This window comes from Numida meleagris, chromosome 13, assembly GCF_002078875.1.
Source record: "Numida meleagris isolate 19003 breed g44 Domestic line chromosome 13, NumMel1.0, whole genome shotgun sequence".
Classification (NCBI taxonomy): Eukaryota; Metazoa; Chordata; class Aves; order Galliformes; family Numididae; genus Numida; species Numida meleagris.
Genome location: NC_034421.1, coordinates 5,587,283 through 5,604,544, shown reverse-complemented (window position 1 = coordinate 5,604,544; position 17,262 = coordinate 5,587,283). Strand labels below are relative to the sequence as shown.

At 49.0% G+C, this 17,262-nt stretch overlaps 1 protein-coding gene across 7 annotated transcripts in view; it reads left to right on the top strand.

Moving 5' to 3' along the window:
- Nucleotides 1-17,262, top strand: part of CACNA1H (calcium voltage-gated channel subunit alpha1 H) — a 205,498-nt gene that overhangs the window by 88,966 nt on the left and 99,270 nt on the right. For 3 of the 7 annotated variants that reach the window (XM_021411338.1, XM_021411331.1, XM_021411330.1), the window contains exons 3-6: nucleotides 5,547-5,658; nucleotides 6,862-6,995; nucleotides 10,829-10,926; nucleotides 14,386-14,545. In XM_021411338.1, the coding sequence (XP_021267013.1) occupies nucleotides 5,547-5,658; nucleotides 6,862-6,995; nucleotides 10,829-10,926; nucleotides 14,386-14,545 (504 nt within the window). Of the gene's footprint in view, nucleotides 1-4,118; nucleotides 4,227-5,503; nucleotides 5,659-6,861; nucleotides 6,996-10,828; nucleotides 10,927-14,385; nucleotides 14,546-15,283; nucleotides 15,590-17,262 lie in introns of those variants that run through there. The other 4 variants (XM_021411334.1, XM_021411333.1, XM_021411332.1 and 1 more) reach the window with 3 other exon arrangements.

Sequence of the window (17,262 nt, the reverse complement as noted above, 5' to 3'; positions counted from 1 at the left end):
TTGGAGTTAACTGCTTTTAAATTCATTATGGCTCCAAAAGATTGGTTTGAGCAAGGTGAATGATTTAAGGTGCATAATGAGATGGATTTATCCTCCTTTTACTGCCAGCGAATGATCTGTGAACAAGCTTTGATCTCTGCACTACAGCCATTACCAAGATTTGTCAGCGCAGGGGGGGTTATTTGAGGTCCGCTGCCCATTCGTGGCAGTGGCTCGGTGGATGCAAGCAACCCTCCTGATGGGACAAATGCCAGCTTCTTGCTGCTTTCAGAGCAAATGCCTTTGGTGCAAACGCATTTCCAGCGAGCCCGCAGTGCCAAACCCAATGTGGGGGTGTTGAGATGGCACTGTGCATCCAGGCTCTGCAGATTGCTGCGTGCAGAGCAGAGCATCCAATGGGGCCAGGGCCAGGAGCTGTGCCCAGCATCAGTGCTCCCAGCCTCTGGCTGTGAATTATCCTGATGATGGGAAAGAAAGGCACATCCTACAGCAATCGCTTGGCTTTCACACGTGTTGCTCCTTTTGGTGTCTCGTGATTATTTCACGTTTTGTAACAAACAAATGGGGTGCAGTTGTTCCAGTAACTCAGGCTAATGCTTTCTTAAACAAGAATTCTCTGCAGTCAGCCCCGTCTCCGACGACATGTGCCAACTTGGTGTCTTTCAGGCTGAAATATTGCTCCTGGGCTGCGTGTTTGTGGTGCTTTTGGGGAGGTATATATTTCTGAAGTGCAGCTGCCTCATTTTGTTTTACAAGTCGTAAGTAAATGAACTCCAATGATCCAGTGCAGCATGAACACTAAAAATAGCTTTAATCAATCAACTTTTTAAAAGTAAGAATGTTCCTAAAAATTTTGCCAGCCCCAGCCAGCAGTGCCTCTTGGGATTTTTGTTCTGAGTCATTGTTCTTGCAGTTTCTTACTTTCTTCTTCCTTTTCGCTTTTTGTTTCTGCTCCTATTTACCAAATACCATTTGAGTTTGGACTGTTTTCCATTACTTAGCGTAAAGGACGAGGTGGATATTGCAGACTTTTGAAGCTATTTTTGTCACTGGTTGTGTGAGGTGATGGGAAGTGTTGTTCCTGCAGCTTGTTGCTGTTTCCCAGGTTGGATGGGGCCATGGGCAGCCTGATCTTGGACTCATGGCAGGGGGGCCTGTAAGGACCCTTCCAACACAACTCATTCTATCATCCTATGGTTCTGTAATCGTTAAGGTCCCTCCAACCCAACCCATTCTATCATTCAACGATTCTGTGATCTTTAAGGTCCCTTTCAGCCTAATCATGCTATAGTTCTGTGATTCCTGCAAGCATTTCACTGCTCCGGAGCTGTGCCAAAGCCAAGTTACTCTCTCCTATGGCGGCTGCTTTGCATGTGTCCATCCCAGGGTGCATCCTTGTGGTGGGGAAAAAGCATCCACTGCCTCCCCAAAATCCTCTGCTAAGGATGGATGCCGGGCTGGGCAGCTTGCAAGCAGCACCCTGGCTTCCAGCTGGCCTCTTTTCTGAATGGAAAATAAGACTGTGGAGCTGCAAAGCAGGAATTACACCCCCAGGTGCTGTGCATGCCCAGCTCTCCAAGAGCGCTCTGAAAATCCCCATCTCTCAGATGTGTGTGTGTATATATATGTGTGTATGTGTATATTTAGTGCATTAGTCACATCTTAGACTGTAAAAGCTGAAACTTCAGTTGGCTGCTGCTTCTGTAAACATATGTTCTCCTTGTAACTATAACTTGGCTTTTATTACTGTGTGTTATTCCTCGGCATCGTGTGCAGTACGTACAGATATGGTAGCAGCAATAATCGCAATGCTGCCAAATCCAAGCCTTTAAAATAATGGGTTAAGTCTCCAAAATCCCCTGACTGACTTAAAAATAATAAGATTATGGGAAAATTGTAAGCACCATGAGCTTGTCTCACTGCCTTGCTGGTGCTGGGTACTGGGCTCCCACTGCTCCAATGAGGACTGGGGCTGGGACAGCTTCCCCTGCCCCTGGGTTTAAGCAGCACATCCTTTATCACAAGGCTTGGGATGGAGCAAGGAATTCTGTGACACCAGTGACACTACAGTTTTTACTGTGTTTATTGCAGAAATATGTCTAGAATTCAAAGGATGGATGGTAGAGATTATTTTGATGGTGAGGGAAGGGAAGAGCAGTGCGTTAGGGGGTATCTGAGCCCTTCCCATGCCCACACCCAGAGTTTTTTGGAGAGGAGAAAAGCACTGAAACACAACCCAGGGCTACAGGTGTGGCAGTGCACCTGGGCAGCTTTAACGTGGATATTGAAAACATTGCTTTCTGGTTAGACAAGCATTTTCTTTTTAAGCCTTTCACTTTTATATTGAAGAAGGTTTCCAGATTTTTAAAGAAAAAAAGTATTAAGACTTTGGCCTGCAGGCCAAGAAATCCCCTTATAACACTGTGCAAATGTGTAAGTATAGTGACATCTTCCAGAAACAGGAACTCTCCGCGTCGTTTTGCTGGCCAAAATGCGTGCAACAGAGATCCAAATTGCATCACTGCCGCTCATTCTGCGCCTCTCTTTGTGCCAAGAATCAGAAGTGTATGGGGGAAGGAGCTGGGGGAGGCTGGGTTTGCGTTTGGGTTTTTCAATGAAGCAGAGTCATTCTGTTCTTCTGCTTGCAGCCTTCCACACGGCGGTGTGAAATAGCCCAAACCCGCTGTCCCTTGCTATGGGGCTGAGGTCAGCCATGTGTTAAGACGTGGCCATCCTGGGGCAGCTTTGGACAACCAGTGCTCTCCAGCCTCAAGCCACTGGTCTATCCCTGGAGGTGATTTTGGTAAAACCCCATGAAAGCTGCTGGAGAGCATCAAGCCCAGCCCTTGTGCTAGCAGCAAGTGGTACCAGTAGACCTGCAGGCCAGGGCCTAGTTTCTGTGCTGCCACTTCTCAACTCAGGGCTAGATCTTAGCAAAAGAGCGTGTGCAACAATGTGAGCTCGGCCCAGATTCACTTTGGATGCTGTTATCCTGGAATGTGCAGCAAAGGATGAAATACTAAGCAAATCTTTTGCAATGATTGCCTCCAGCGGTTTGTCTGGATCTCCCTTTTGCATCTTTTCAAGTCTGAGAGCCGCGAAGTTGGCTGCTTCTGAAGGGGGTGATGCTGGAGCAGTGGTATCCATGGTAGCCTGGGGTACCAGTTTTGCAGTCACAAAACTGGCTGGGGGGCTGTGGGGAGCTCTGGCTGGCCAAAGGCTGAGTCCCAGCACCAGGGGCTCCGTTGGTGTCAGCAGCAAGGAGGCAGGGAGTGAGCTGACATTGGCTTGAATATCTGTGCACCAGAGGGAGAAGGATTAGTCCCATTAGGGCAGAGCTCTCGGGGTAATCCTGCTTTCAAATTAGGGAGCAAATCACCATCATTAATCTGATTCGAAAATAAATAGGGCAGGGGCTTAATGCTTCCTCCTCCGCTCTATTCTCCCACCAAAGCAGAGCTACTCCCCGCACCTCCTCCTCAGCCCTTTCAACCTTTTCTTCCAAGACAGCAGAAGTTCTTCTGTCTCCTTTCTCTCAGCTGCAGCTTTGCCTTTTGGTGGAGGCTGACCCCGGCTCACAAAGCCTGTGATTTGGCACCAGGGTGAGAAAGATCTGAGCAGCAAACACACTGCCCGCACTCCTCAGGTCTCCATTCAGCAGCAATTAAGCCTTCCTGGGGACAGGCTTTTCCTTGTTTTATCTGAAAAAGTCCATTCTGATGGAGTGTGGCTGTCAAAACCGCTCTGTGCCAGTGATTCCCTTTCGACAAATCAGTGTTTTCTAATGGAAAACAAAACCTAATTCTTGTTTGGTTCTGCTGGAAACAAACACTGGGATGGTAGAGAGCAGACTGAGAGCAGCAACAGAGCAAGCAGCCCGTGTTGGGCAGTGATTCTGAAGCCTCATTCATTCTTGCTGCAGGGAAAGGTCCAGGTGATGTGAGCCCAGTGCTTCCCCATGGCTGCAGCAGTAGAGGAGCAAGGTTGGAACAAACAGGTCCTGGTGCTCCCCTCCTGCAGGGGAAGCAGACCTCATTCATCAGCGCTGCTACACAGGTTTTACTTGTTTGTAGTTCAAAATCCATATGTTTTTCTTTCTTTCTTTAAAGAAAAAAAAAGTCCACAAGTGTAAGTGAAATGAATGTGGCTGCAGGCACCCTGGGAGCAGTCCAGGAGCCGTGTTTACAGGGAGTTCCACACGAATCCCATCAAGCAATGCAAATATTGTAAGTAGGACGTGGCCATGGGTGAGGATTTGTTCAGGTCGGACATGGGCTGTTCTCTCTGTGGAGCAGGATTACTGCTCTGCTCCTAATTAGCTGAGAGGGAAGGGGAGCCAGACAGCCCTAAAAATGTCAGAAATCAGAACAAAGTCAAAGGGAGAGGGGAATTATAACAGACCAGTGCTGGCACTGTAGCAGCACACAAGTGCTCTGGGGCTGTGGCCAGAAGCTCACCTGCTTCAGCTCCCATCGAGGAAGCCTGGTTTTATTTATTTCAGTTGTTTGGTTTATTCCATGTATTTCCATTTCAGACAAGTGCAAACAAGGCAATTTTTTCGTTATCAGGAATAAGACAATGCCTATGTTCTTCCCTGCCCATGATCCCTCGCTCACATACACTCGTGTGTTTGAAAGCATAAAGGTTTATTCATACACAGATGTTTCCAATTATTTTCCCAAGAACAGTTCTCTCATTCATCTTTAATTTGTGTGACTCCTGTTTAGTTCCCCAGAACCTTTTTTTTTTTTTTATGATTTTTAACAATTATACCAACAGCAGTAACCATAAGCTCTGGGCCTATTTTGCACTGATGCAAATCAACACTTACTGCACTGCAACTATTAATGTTGAGCGCTGGTGGATCCTGCAAGACAATGAGGTCTTTTTTGGTGACTGTGGAGGTGTGCAGCCTTGAACCCTTTCCTTCCCTAAGGCTGTGCTGAGCACTCTGTGCCCTACATCCCATATTGCAGCATGTCAGCGTGCCTGGCCCTGCCAAAACCTGTGCTGGTCGTGATGGCTTTGCTTTGCTTTCATTCACAGTCATGAGGCAGAGCTCAAGTTGGACTCCATGAGGCTTAGAAACCATGCAGGGAGTAGTTGGCTGTGTTATGAACCCATTCCTTTGGCTTGAGGTAGAAACAAGGGGAGCAACCCCATGGATTGGAGCAAGGAATCGGTTGCAGGCTGTTTTCTGGTGGCGATGGTGCCTGAATTCACTTGTCTTGTTTGGTCTTTCCTTCTTCATCTTGACAATGACAGACTTAATGCTACCAAACATTTGGGGTGATTCAGTGGTAAAACCCATTGAGATCTGGAGCTAAGTGTGCTGCTACGGAAGGAGGACAGAGGGCTGCCCTTGGCACAAAATACAGCAGGATGGTGGTGTGGGGGGCTTCAGGTGGACGTCAAACTTTAGTAAATCTGGGATGCTCAGGGGTGTTTTCGGCTTGTGTGATGAGTGAAGGGTTTGTAACATGTAAGTCGTGTGGTTCCCCAGCTTCCTGCTGGCAGCGTGTGCTCTCCTTAACGCATCCTCTCACCTGGTTCGAGCACGTCAGCATGCTGGTCATCCTCCTGAACTGCGTCACCCTGGGCATGTTCCAGCCCTGCGAGGACGTGGAGTGCCAGTCAGAGCGCTGCACCATCCTGGAGGTAAGGCCAGCCCTGAGCTGGGACCCATCTCATCCCCAGGATACCCAGAAAGCCCTACACGTAGGGGTGGTTTCTGCAGTGAGACACACTTGGGTGCTCACGGTCACCCTCCAAGGAGAGCTGGAGACCTGTGCATCCTTAAGTGGGACGTGGTGGCAGATTAACCACCAAGATCCTTTCCAACCAATGAGTGTTCAAGAGGCTCAAAGCCAGGCATTCTGCTCCCACCAGAAAGGGTCGTAGGGTGTGGAGCCCTTTTTAGTTGCAGGATGGCCAGTGCTGCTGGGAACCTCAAGCTCACTGCCAGCCCTTTGCATCCCAGCCAGGTCACTGCCGGCATCTCTTGGATGGTCACAGTGTGCTCTGTGCCATACAGCCCTGGGGACTTTGCCATATCGCTTTCCTTCATGGAGAAAGTGTCATGGGATGGATCCGTGATGCACATCAGTGAGGCAGGAACTGCTGACACGTGGTAGTGCAGCACGCTCGATGCATTTGAATCCCTCACGCATCTGCTGCTTTAATTCCTTTTGAGTGTTCCAGCATTACAGGGAGGCAAATGGGATCATTCCAACAGCTCCTGCCCCTTTCAAAGCCTGGTACCAGCTGAATGATTACAAGGTATTGAGTGTATCTGTGAAAAAACAGAGTTATCCCAAAGGGTTTGCAGGCAGAAAAGGGCTGCGAGTAAAGCCATTGCTATCCCATGCTGTCACAGCTTGCAGGAGTTACCAGAAGCCAGAACATGAGGTAGAAAAACCTTCACTCCTTTATGGAGGCATTTGGATCCCAGTTATTAAATGAAATAATGGAGCAAAACTGTAGTCTGTCAAGGAATAAGGTAATATTCAGAGAAAATGAAGCTCACACAGCCAGGTGAATGGACATGGGTGCACAATGGGAACTTGGCTTCCATGTGGACACTCTGTTAAGTTTACCAATAATCCAACTAGGCCTTCAAATGGAAGTGCCAGAGACTAATGCTAATGCTTTACGGGCAGCAGACCAACCAAGGAGCTGCGCCCAGGGATTGCCATCACCCACCAGGTGCTGTAGGTCTTATTTCTGAGCTCTGTAGGTGGCACTTTGGTACCACTGCCCAGCCCTGCAGCCTCTGCCAGGATATACACTGCCTCTGCTTTCCCTTTCCCTGGTAAGAGAGCACAGTAGAACTGACTGTAATAATCTTTTACTGGTCTCCAGGCATTTGACGACTTCATTTTCGCTTTCTTTGCGGTGGAGATGGTCATCAAGATGGTGGCTCTGGGGATCTTCGGGCAGAAGTGTTACCTTGGAGACACGTGGAATCGCCTGGACTTCTTCATCGTGATGGCGGGGTCAGTAACAAAACCTCATAACGTTGCCTTTGACGTGAAAGCCAGAAAACCCCAGAGAACCCAATCTGTAGGTTGTCCTGGCTGGTTTTCAGGACGTCTTGTGAAAGCTGCCCAGCTCCCAGCCAAGACCAAGTCCCATAAGTCTCATTTGGTTTAAACTCTGGCAGCCACACCAGGTTATGGAGTGCAGTGTGGCTGTTAGGGCAAAAGCCTTTGGGTTACCAGTAGGGATCCTATGGCCAGTGTCAAACCAGGTGTGTGCTGATCTAACCCAGTGCTCACGGTAAGGTTTCCATCTCGAGAAGGGATGGAGAAAGCACACAGCAGCGCAGCCTGCTCCTGCCCTGTGGAACCATTAGAGTGAGACAGAGGCAGATATTAACCAAACAAGGAGAACTGAGCCCAAAATCTGTTTCAGAAGGTTGAAATCCCAGTGCAAGAGGCTCTGCAGAAGTTGACTAGCAGCTGCTGTTGCTGATCCTTCCAAGTTACGAGCGCATGCACGTGTCTCCAGTAAACTTCTGTTGGTTTATATTTTTATACTGTCTCCCACAGCTGCTTATTTGTGTAGGATGTGTTAATAAATAGATATAATTTATTTGTGGAATCACCCAAGGAAGATCTGTCTGCTTTTGACATCAGCTCCTGCAAAACTGTAACTGCATGAACTGAAAACCTGGCAAGTCTAAAACTTTATTCTATAAATAGATGGATTTTAGAAACTCCAGACTCTCTTACCTGCTTACTGTACCCTACAAAGGGATAGACTGCTTCAATGACAGAGCTCTGCCTTATTTCTGAATTCCAGGGTTTGTAATGACCAGCCTGGGGTTAATTAGAGCATTCCTGTAATATGTTGGGGCACTTTTACCCTTACATTAGTAATGTACAATCTTAATTGCACTTAGAGAGTTGCGTTTTGATCCGTGTTATTTGTCTGGCATACAGCTTGGAATGGTCCTACAGGCTTGAATCAAGCAGGAGCCCTCCTGAGCAGAGAGCTTTTTTGAACCAGCGTGAGGTTTCAGCCTAGGGAAGAACAGCAAGAACAACAACAGTCACTGATAATTATTTTTTTTCTTTCCAAAGCTGCTGCAGCAGCATTTAAGCATTTAGCAGAAGAGTGGAGCTGTGACTGTGGGGGAAACATGGGGTCAGAAACATGATGTCCATAACCAACAAACTGACAGGGCCCCACGCTGAGCTCTCCTAGTGGGCAGGCAGAGTCATCAAACAGATCATGGCTTTGTACTTGAGTGTATTTGGGCTATTCAGCAAGGAGCACGTGGTTGGAATAACAGAGGTGCTTTTTCCAGCGAGTGGATGGATGTGATGCAGTTCTTACGAGGCCTTTCTGATAAGAAGGAAAGAAGTGCTGCGCAGTGCTGCCTGCATTATTTGTCCCATTCAGTGTCCTTAAATAAGCTGATCTGGCTGACAAGCAAGCGTACCAAAGAGAAAGGAGGGTGAGCAGGGAAACTACAAAATAAACATATCTTCTGCCTCTAGCAACAGATTGTGTCTGAAGTTTGTTCCGGCACTGAAAGCCCTTTCATGTTCTGCTCGCCTGAGAAATGTACCCTGGAAAATTTCAGAGCAAAGGGAGCTCACAACCTCTGGGTCTGTCCAGCAGCCAAGTTGAAAGCATTTCCCAAGCATCAAAGATGTTGTCCAAAAGGGCTGAAAACAGAGATGTTTCTTGTGCATCCTTCCCTGGAGGTGTTGCAGGCTCATGTGGTATGCTTTGGACATCTTTATCTTGACAGCTGGAGGAGTGGGAGCTGTCCATGAAAGGAGATAAAGGCTGTGCCTCCTGTTTCCCAGTACCCAGAGACTGTGGGGAATCACCTCCAGCCCATGCGTATCCCAAATGTCCAGCTCCAGCAAGTTTCCATTGGAGTGTTCCAAGGTATCCTTGGCTGAAAAGTGCAATGTGAGAACAGGATCCTGAGCTTCTCCTTGGTAAAGGAACCTTGGACTTTTCCATGAAGGCTTGAGGTGATTTCACTGCAACAGGTCCAATCAGGAGCCCATCACCATGGATCAAGTGGTTCAAGTTGGCTACAGTGGACAATGTGCTTTGAAATCCTAAATGGAGTGTCACAGAAATCCAGAATGTTGGAGTCAGAAAGGCTGTTTCTTTCTTAGGCCATACCCTGTATTGTTCATCTTTCATCAGCCCTATCGAAACTCCAAGTGAGGCCCCAGGAGCTGGCCCTTAAACAAGCACGTGGAGCAGTCCATACTCCTTTCACATGCTATTAGGAGTTCAAAAACTGTCTCAGTTACAGCAAAACCCACATGCTCAGCCACCCGATAAATTGTGCATGTGCTGTGCTGGGACCAAGCCAGCCTGCAGGCTCAGGCTTCAGCTCTATGCACTGAGACAATGCTGTCCCTATTCCTGCAAGGGCTGCTTCCAGGAGGCCCTCGGTGCTGGCTCTGGGCCCCTCGGTGCAGGTGGGAGTGGGGTCCCCACTGGGTGGTCCCTGCAGTCCCACTCCGGCCGCTCACTGAGCACACATTGGGTGTAAGGTCTGGTGTTGTGCCGTGCTGAGTTTTCAAGCTGTTCGTCATGTTGGACTCAGTTCCTACATACAAGCTTTAAGGTGGTTTTGATTTATAAAGAAATGTTAACGGATTCAGAAAAAAAAAAAAACATCATCACCAAGCCAGCCCCAACTCACGACCGAGCACACAGCAAGGTTCAAGGGGTGAAGTCACCTCCATGCCATAGCAGGGATATCGCGGGGTGACACCGAGAACCTGCAGGCCAAGGCAACAGGGAACAAACATCTGGATACTCCCAGGCAAACTTTGCAGAGCAGAGCAAGACACCAAGAAAGCAGTGCAGGGACACCCAGGCAGTGATACAGGGCAGCAAGGCTGGCCCTAAACAAAACCCTGAAATCTCTGTTGCCTGAAATCCAGAAGATGTGGCTACTTTTTCTTGATGATACAGAACCATTTTGGTCCATCCTGGCTGGAGAATGCTTAACCTGAAAATCTCTCCCCGGAAGCTCCTTCTGACAGCAGTTCTGCCTTCCTCCTTCCAGATCTGTTTGATTTTGTTTTTTTTTTTTTAAATGCTCTTTCTCTGTGGCATCCAGCAGCTTACTCGCAGGGTTGCTTCTGATGCTGTTATGTTATTTGAACAGACATGGTGAGAGATTTGTGATATATTTACAAGTGCTTCCCTGTAGTCAAACTCATAAATTGTAATTACAGCCATGCTAACTAGCCATAACCCCATTAAAAAACAACACTACCCACATTTGCCACTCATTGCTATAAAAGAAGAAAACTGACTAAACTTAATGTCCTTCCCAGCCTGGGAGAGAAATATTTATGTGAAATGGAGACGGAGCATGAAAAATAAAATGTTCCTTATTCTTAATAATAAAATGAAAACCAAACTACTTCATAGTCATCTGTCGGCTTCATTATTCACGCTTTGGGCATAGGAGGGTGGAGAAGCTGGTGTGAAAATGCACCGAGATGCGGGTAGGGGGTGTACAATCAGAACATCTCATTGATGTGGAGCTGTGCCCAATGAGATAACAGCAAGGGCGAGCGGTGGGGAGCCCTGGCTCTGTGCCCCCTGTTTGCAGCTCCCCATTGTGCCAAGTCCTGCTTGGACAGGAGCTCCCCAGGTGCATGCCCACTGGTTGCCCATGCACCATGCTGCTCGCGTGGGTGTTTGAAGCCCTTCAGAGGTGGAAATATCCATTATGTCCCATATCAGCAGCGCATCGGGAGCTGCTCCATGACCCCGCAGCCTCGTGCCCATGGGGCACCCCATGCCCTGACGCCTCTTCTCTCTTTCCCCACAGCATGATGGAGTACTCCCTGGACGGACACAACGTCAGCTTGTCTGCCATCCGCACCGTGCGCGTGCTGCGGCCGCTGCGAGCCATTAACAGGGTCCCAAGTAAGTAACCATCAGCATGGCACTGGGAGGCTCTGCCTTAAGCCTTTTGATGCACTCTTCTGTTGCTGCTGAGGGCAAGTTTATTGAGTTTATTTTTTTTTAATGCGAAGTTAGACATGATTTATTATTATTATTACAGGTGTTAGCAAAGGACAAATGAGATTGTATACCTGGGGTGCTAAGTTTTTGTGGCTGATTTCCAGCATTTTTGTGAACTCTCTGAAACAAGTAACTCCCATCTCTTAGTAAACAGCAAAGTTCCCATCAATTCTAAGAGAGATTTTCTTGCCTGGGATGGGCTCATTTTTTTCCTCTCGGTTATTTAAGGTCTTTCGGTCACTTTGTGTTCAGGATTAGAAGCACGGTATTCTCCGTCATTGGTAAAACACCACGGAGGGTTTGCTGTCATGTAGAACAAAATTGGGTTCATCCACAACAGGAAGTTCAAGGGGTCCCTAAATCCATTTTCAAGTGGCTTCAGCTGCTTGTCTTCTAAATCCAATTTGAAAGATGAACCAACAAGGTGAAATAATTTCCTGCCATACCAGCTGTCTGCTGAGCGACCCTTTCAAGGCACTAATTTCATCGCTCTTTCATCACTTACTAACCAAACCCCTCTCAATACAAAATGCAGCAGCACCATGTGGAAATTATACATGCTCCTCCCCAAAAAGAAGTACATTTGGGGTCTTTTTAAGAGCATGCTTGAATGACAAACCCCTCCAGTCATAGAACCATAGAATTCATCGTAGAATCATGAAAGTTGGAAAAGACCAATAAGATCAACAAGTCCAACCACCCTCACTGAGCATCCTGCTGGGATTAATTGCCCATCACGTTGGCACATCCAGAGGTGGCACAACAAACTCCCCCAGGTCAGTGTTGGTTCCAGTGCTTCAGACAAACATGCAGTTCTCTGTATCAGTCTCACGTTGGAGCTTTGAAGTGCAGCTTTCAGGCTGTCCACTACTACACTCGATAGTTTGGTTGTTTTCTTTTGGTCAGAAGATAGGCAACAGGAAACCACCATGTTTTGTTAATAGCACATGAGATTAAACCTGAAGATTTAAGCCCATTTTTGGTGCCGCCCAGCATGGTGAGCATCCAGGCTGGTCCGACAGTGTTAAGCATCTTGAACCAGTGCCAGGCTGGGATCAGCATTCCTGGAAGTACCTCGGATCCTGGAGGACAGAAAATGACAGATTTAGCTGTTTATGACACACCAGCTCCATCCGCTTGGCACTTCACTGCTGTCACTGTTTCAGACCGATGCCATAATCCAGGGCCTACAGAGAAGGGATAGCAAAAACCCTCTGTTTGTTGGATGTTGGGGTTTCCAGCGATGTTCCATTGCTTTTCTTTCATCCGTGGGGATGCTCCATCTCCAACAGGGGATCAGCTGGGGCACCCCCTGCTTCTCAGCCCATCACCAGTGCTGGGATGCTGCCATCCAGAGCAGCATTTTCAGCCACAAAACGACATTGAGCAGATATGAATTATGGCTGGAGATGGGCCTGGCGTGCAGTCGCAGGGACCCATGAGAAATTGCCCGGCGATGTATCCCCATGGTGCCTGGGCACTTTCCTGGGCTCCAGCCAGTGCTGCTAGCGCCGTGCTTCCAGGCACAATAAATTCACCCACGAGATTATTTCGTTTTTATTTGTTAAGAAAAGAAAGGAGAACCCCAGCCAATAAAAACATCGTCTCTATTAGAAATTATTCCTTGGAAATGACTGGAAAAATACAATTTCTGCAATTTATACGTTTGGCAAGGGCTGTAGTTTGGGTGGTTATTTTTTTTAGTAGTGGTCGCTGTTTTTTCAAGCCCTCTTCACTGCTTTATTTTTATTTTTCTGCTGTGTGGTTCCAACCAGGCTTCCCATGGAATGGGAACAAAAAGAAATCCTCGTTTCAGCCCAGGCAGTGCTCGTGGACTTTTCCCATGGCAGAGCCTGAGCTCTGCTGAGAGCCCCGAGCACCCGGAGCGGATAGCGAGCAGATGGCTTCAATCTCAAGAACGGTGCCACCAAACAACCCGAAATACCAGGAGTAGCTGAGCGGAAAAAAGTTGTCTGGCACACAGAGAGGAATTTTAACCATTTTTTGGTAAAATAGATTGACACAGGGCTGGAGCCCTGCTCCTCCTTTCACTGGGCCCGGGGGCATCACGGAATGAGCAGGAACATTGGAAACTGGTGGCGAACTGGAAATTGATGGGGGAAAAATAGCTCACATCTGTGTGAGTGCGACTCATGGAATCATAGAATGGTTTGGGTTGGAAGGAACCTTTAAGATCACGTAGTTCCAGCCCCCCTGCTATAGGCAGGGACACCTCCGTCTAGACCAAGTTGCTCCAAGTCCCATCCCCTCATGGGGCAGCTGATGGGCTGAGAAGCAGACCCTGTGCAGGTGAAGAAAGGAGTTTGCTGAGCACTTTTTAGTGGGACAAAACATCTCCAAAGGCGACAGTGTCACTGCCTGAACCTGCAGATCCTGGTTTGCCATCGTGCCGTAAACCTGAGCCCTTCTCTCTGCCAAGCACCTGGCTCCCGATGCTCAGTTTCTTGTTTTATTCTTTCCTATGATTTAGCACTTGCCTTTGTCCATTGCTCTTTTCATTATTCCTCCTCTCATGAATTATCCGCTGTAGAAACGAGAGCCAGTCACTGTCTCCGAGGCTCATTTAACCTCTGCCGAGCAGCAAGTCCTCATTCCCTTTTTATTCTGGCTTTCTCTTTGGGTTTGAAGGTGCCCTGCGGCAGCACCCAGTCCCTGCTCAGTCCATGCAGGGAGCGATGCCAGGAGCTGGTGGGGACAAAAAGGATTGCTGCGGCCTCGCGAGCTTCACTCGTTGCTCCAGCATTTTATTTAAGCTGAGAGTTCTTGCTCAGAAATCAGCTTGTCCCTGGCAGCACAGGTGCTGGAGAGCCCGCAGTGTGCGTGCACGTTCTCAGGGAGCCTTGCAGGGATTTGAAGGACTGAATGGAAAGGTCCTCAGCAGCACTAAGCAGGGAACAGAGCTGGGAGCACTTGTTGGGGTAGAAGCTTTTGCTTCCTGCCTCAGAAAATGTCAAATTTTAGCCTGTGCTCCCTGCTTGCAAGGTTGGAGCATGAGCTGCTCTCAGCTGCTGGTGGTGGGAGAGGAATGGAGCAGGTCAGGAGAGCAGCTGCAGTTATCCTACGTGGGCCCTGCACTGTCTAGGGGAACAACATGTGTCATTCCCGTGAGATGCTCATTATGTCTATAAATGCGTATTTTGACACTTTCCTCGGGAGGCGGATGCTCTGTGGCTGCGTTGCAGCTCTGCCCGTATCTGCGTGGTGCAGAGCGTTGTCACTGAGAGCATCCGAAAATCTGATCGGCGCATCCCAGTTCCTCTGCCCTGGCTGCACGGTATGGAGCACCCTGCTTGGCCCATCACCCAGCTCCTCTAACCTGTTTTCTCCTTCTCCCCCCAGGTATGCGAATACTCGTCACCCTGCTGTTAGATACTCTGCCTATGTTAGGCAACGTCCTCCTCTTGTGCTTCTTTGTCTTCTTCATCTTTGGGATCGTCGGTGTGCAGCTCTGGGCAGGGCTGCTGAGAAACAGGTGTTTCCTAGACAGGAATTTGGCAACGTAAGTACAGCAGAAGTCTCCTCCTGTTCTTCCTTTCTCCCTCCTCCCTGATGGAGGAGCCCATGGGGCTGGCAGTGGCACTGGGGGGTGCTCAGATGTGGTCCCCCCAGCGCGTGCTCTGAGTCCCATTTCCCTACCAGCCCTCAGACACTGCGGGTTGCTGGCTGCAGGACTCCGAGTCCAGCTATGTGCTTCTTGTTGGCAGCTTTCTGTGGGTTTGCAGTGACTTTCTCTTTTTTTTTTTCCTGGAGGACAAAGATGTTAGCACCCTGTCCAAGGAAGCTGAGATCCCTGACAGGGAATTTGAGGATTTAGACCAAACAAAAGCATGAGAGCTCTGTGAAAACTGCTGCATGGGTCTGGGAGGTCACCCAGCACAGCACAGCTCCTGGCACAAGGTTAATTAGGAGTGTGCATGCTAGAACACGCAGCAGTATAGAGATGCTGCTGAAACACCCTGTATGTCTCTGTAGGACCAATAAGGTAAGTATCATGATGCTGAAGGCATTAGAGACATTTGTACCACTCTCAGCCTGAAACAGGCATAAGGGGTGTGCAGCACATCCAGTCACTTGCTGATTCAAACTTTAGTTTCTTCCGAGCTCAGCAGTTGCATGGAACAGCATCCCTGCCAGGTGCTGCAGGTGCTAATAGACCTTAATTACCCAGATGACCTTTACCTGGGTGCCCCTGCCCTCCCTGTGGCCCTCTATTTAAGCTCAGCATGGGGCTCTTGGCCCTACTCTTAGCAGGACTGTAGGTGCACCTGTCTCCAGCTCTTTCCTGATCCTTCTGCCTGGATGGGTCTGGCCCTGGTCCATTGCTTGTTACACTTGGAGCTGGCACTGGGTGACCCATGGCTGCTGGCTTGCCCCCTGTCATAGGGCAGTGCTTTCCTTGCTTGCCTTACCATCACAAGCAAAATCTGGACTGCGTGTGGGTTAACAGTATCCCTGCGAGCTCCTGCAGAAAAGGAGGCATGCAGAGCAACTCCTTGCAGAAGGTCTCCTCTTAGAGGCTGCTGAAGACACCAGTGGCTCAGAGGTGAGGAAATGCCTGAAGGCAGCTAACTGGGGTAGCTGTAGCTCTTCAAGAGGAGATACGACCTCTAATCGTGTCTGTCATCATCTACTGCCTGCAATTGTATTGTTTTGGAAATGAGCAGGTATCATCCCTTGGATTTACCCTTGATCCTGTTCCTGCCTCATGCTGAGCACTGCGGTGGCACAGAGCTGTAGCTGGATGGGTAGAGACCACCAAAGACCTTGGAGCAGGTGTCTAAAATACTGTGTGATTTCCTGCAAAGTGGAGCTTTTAAAATTAACCACAGAATGATTGTTTCTTAAGCAGAGATATTAAGCAGCCAGGAAGTGGGCTGTTATGTAAAGGCTATTAGCAGCATCAAAGAGATTGCAGGATCTGCTTATCAGGGTCTTGGCCCCTTGCTGCAGCAGTCAGGTTCCCTGTGCTCAGCTCTGGGAGCTGTTTGATGAGGCAGGAGCGCTGTGAGATATTCTCCTTCCTCCTTCACAGCCCATCAGGAGTTTCAGAGAAACCCCAAATTTGCTGTGATGCACTCACCCAGCCTGAAGCTGCCATCTGAGTCTGTTTTGCTGGGTAAGCTTTAGACCGTAGGAAACTGGCAGGAAATTCTCAGTTACAGGCACTGAGATATTGTGCACTGATCCAGCCCTACAGTGGCCTTCATCACTCCAACAGCAAATTGTGTAGGGGGAAGGACATGGGGTGAGCCAGGAGTAGCATAACAGGGAAGGCTGTTGTGCACATGGCTCAGAACTCACAGCTCTGGCCTCAAACAAGCAATTCCCACTGACCAGCAGCAGGATGTTGTCTGCCTGCAGAGCAGTATGGAGATGCAAGCCCAGGGCTGGACTGGAGAGGATGCATCACTTGCTCCATCCCTGTGCTGAGCTGCTGTGTTTGGCATCACTGGTGAGCATGCCAACCATCCATTCCCCTCCCAGGGAAAGCTGCCAAGGAGAACAAAACAACATCCAAACCTTCACGCAGGGGCTGCAGGATTAAAGCTAAGCCCTGGTTTTGGGTAGAAGTAAACAGAGTGGAGCTCTGCAGGGAAGTAGGAATGAGATGCTGGTCATCCAGTCTCATCTGCCAAGTCCTACTAAAGCCCAGTGTTGTTGTCCTCAGCCTGAAATAATGTTCACTAGCGCTCCAATAAGCTGTGGGCAGTGGAGGGTGAATGATGCCCTGTGCTGAGCAGGTGATGCTCCTGGTTCGGGTTTCCTTGCAGTGCTGTGAAGGGGAGGACCTGGCTCATGGGCAGGGGTCCCTGTGGTATTTTCAATGGATGTGTGAGGCTGTGACTACCCGGCCAGCACTGGACACCAGCTGTGGTGCCTTAGGGGGGTTCTGGTGGTTCAAAGCCCCTTCAGCTCCTGGAGAGCTTGGTGGCCAGGCTGTTTCCCTTGGCATCACACAGTGACAGGAACAGCAGCAGCAGGATGGGCTCTGAGTGCAGGAGATTCCCAGCAGTGGGAACCGAAAGGGGAATTTCACAGTGCTTTTGGGTTGGCCTGGTCTGAGAGAGGAGAGCTCAGCATGGATGGGAAGGGCAAGTGTGACCAGCAGTTTATCTGTAAGAGCTCAGATCTCTGCTGTCCCCACGCAGCCCCTTTGGCTCCCTTCTCCCAGCAGGAGATGCTGCCGTGGTAAATAAAGGATCTGGGTCACCTCCG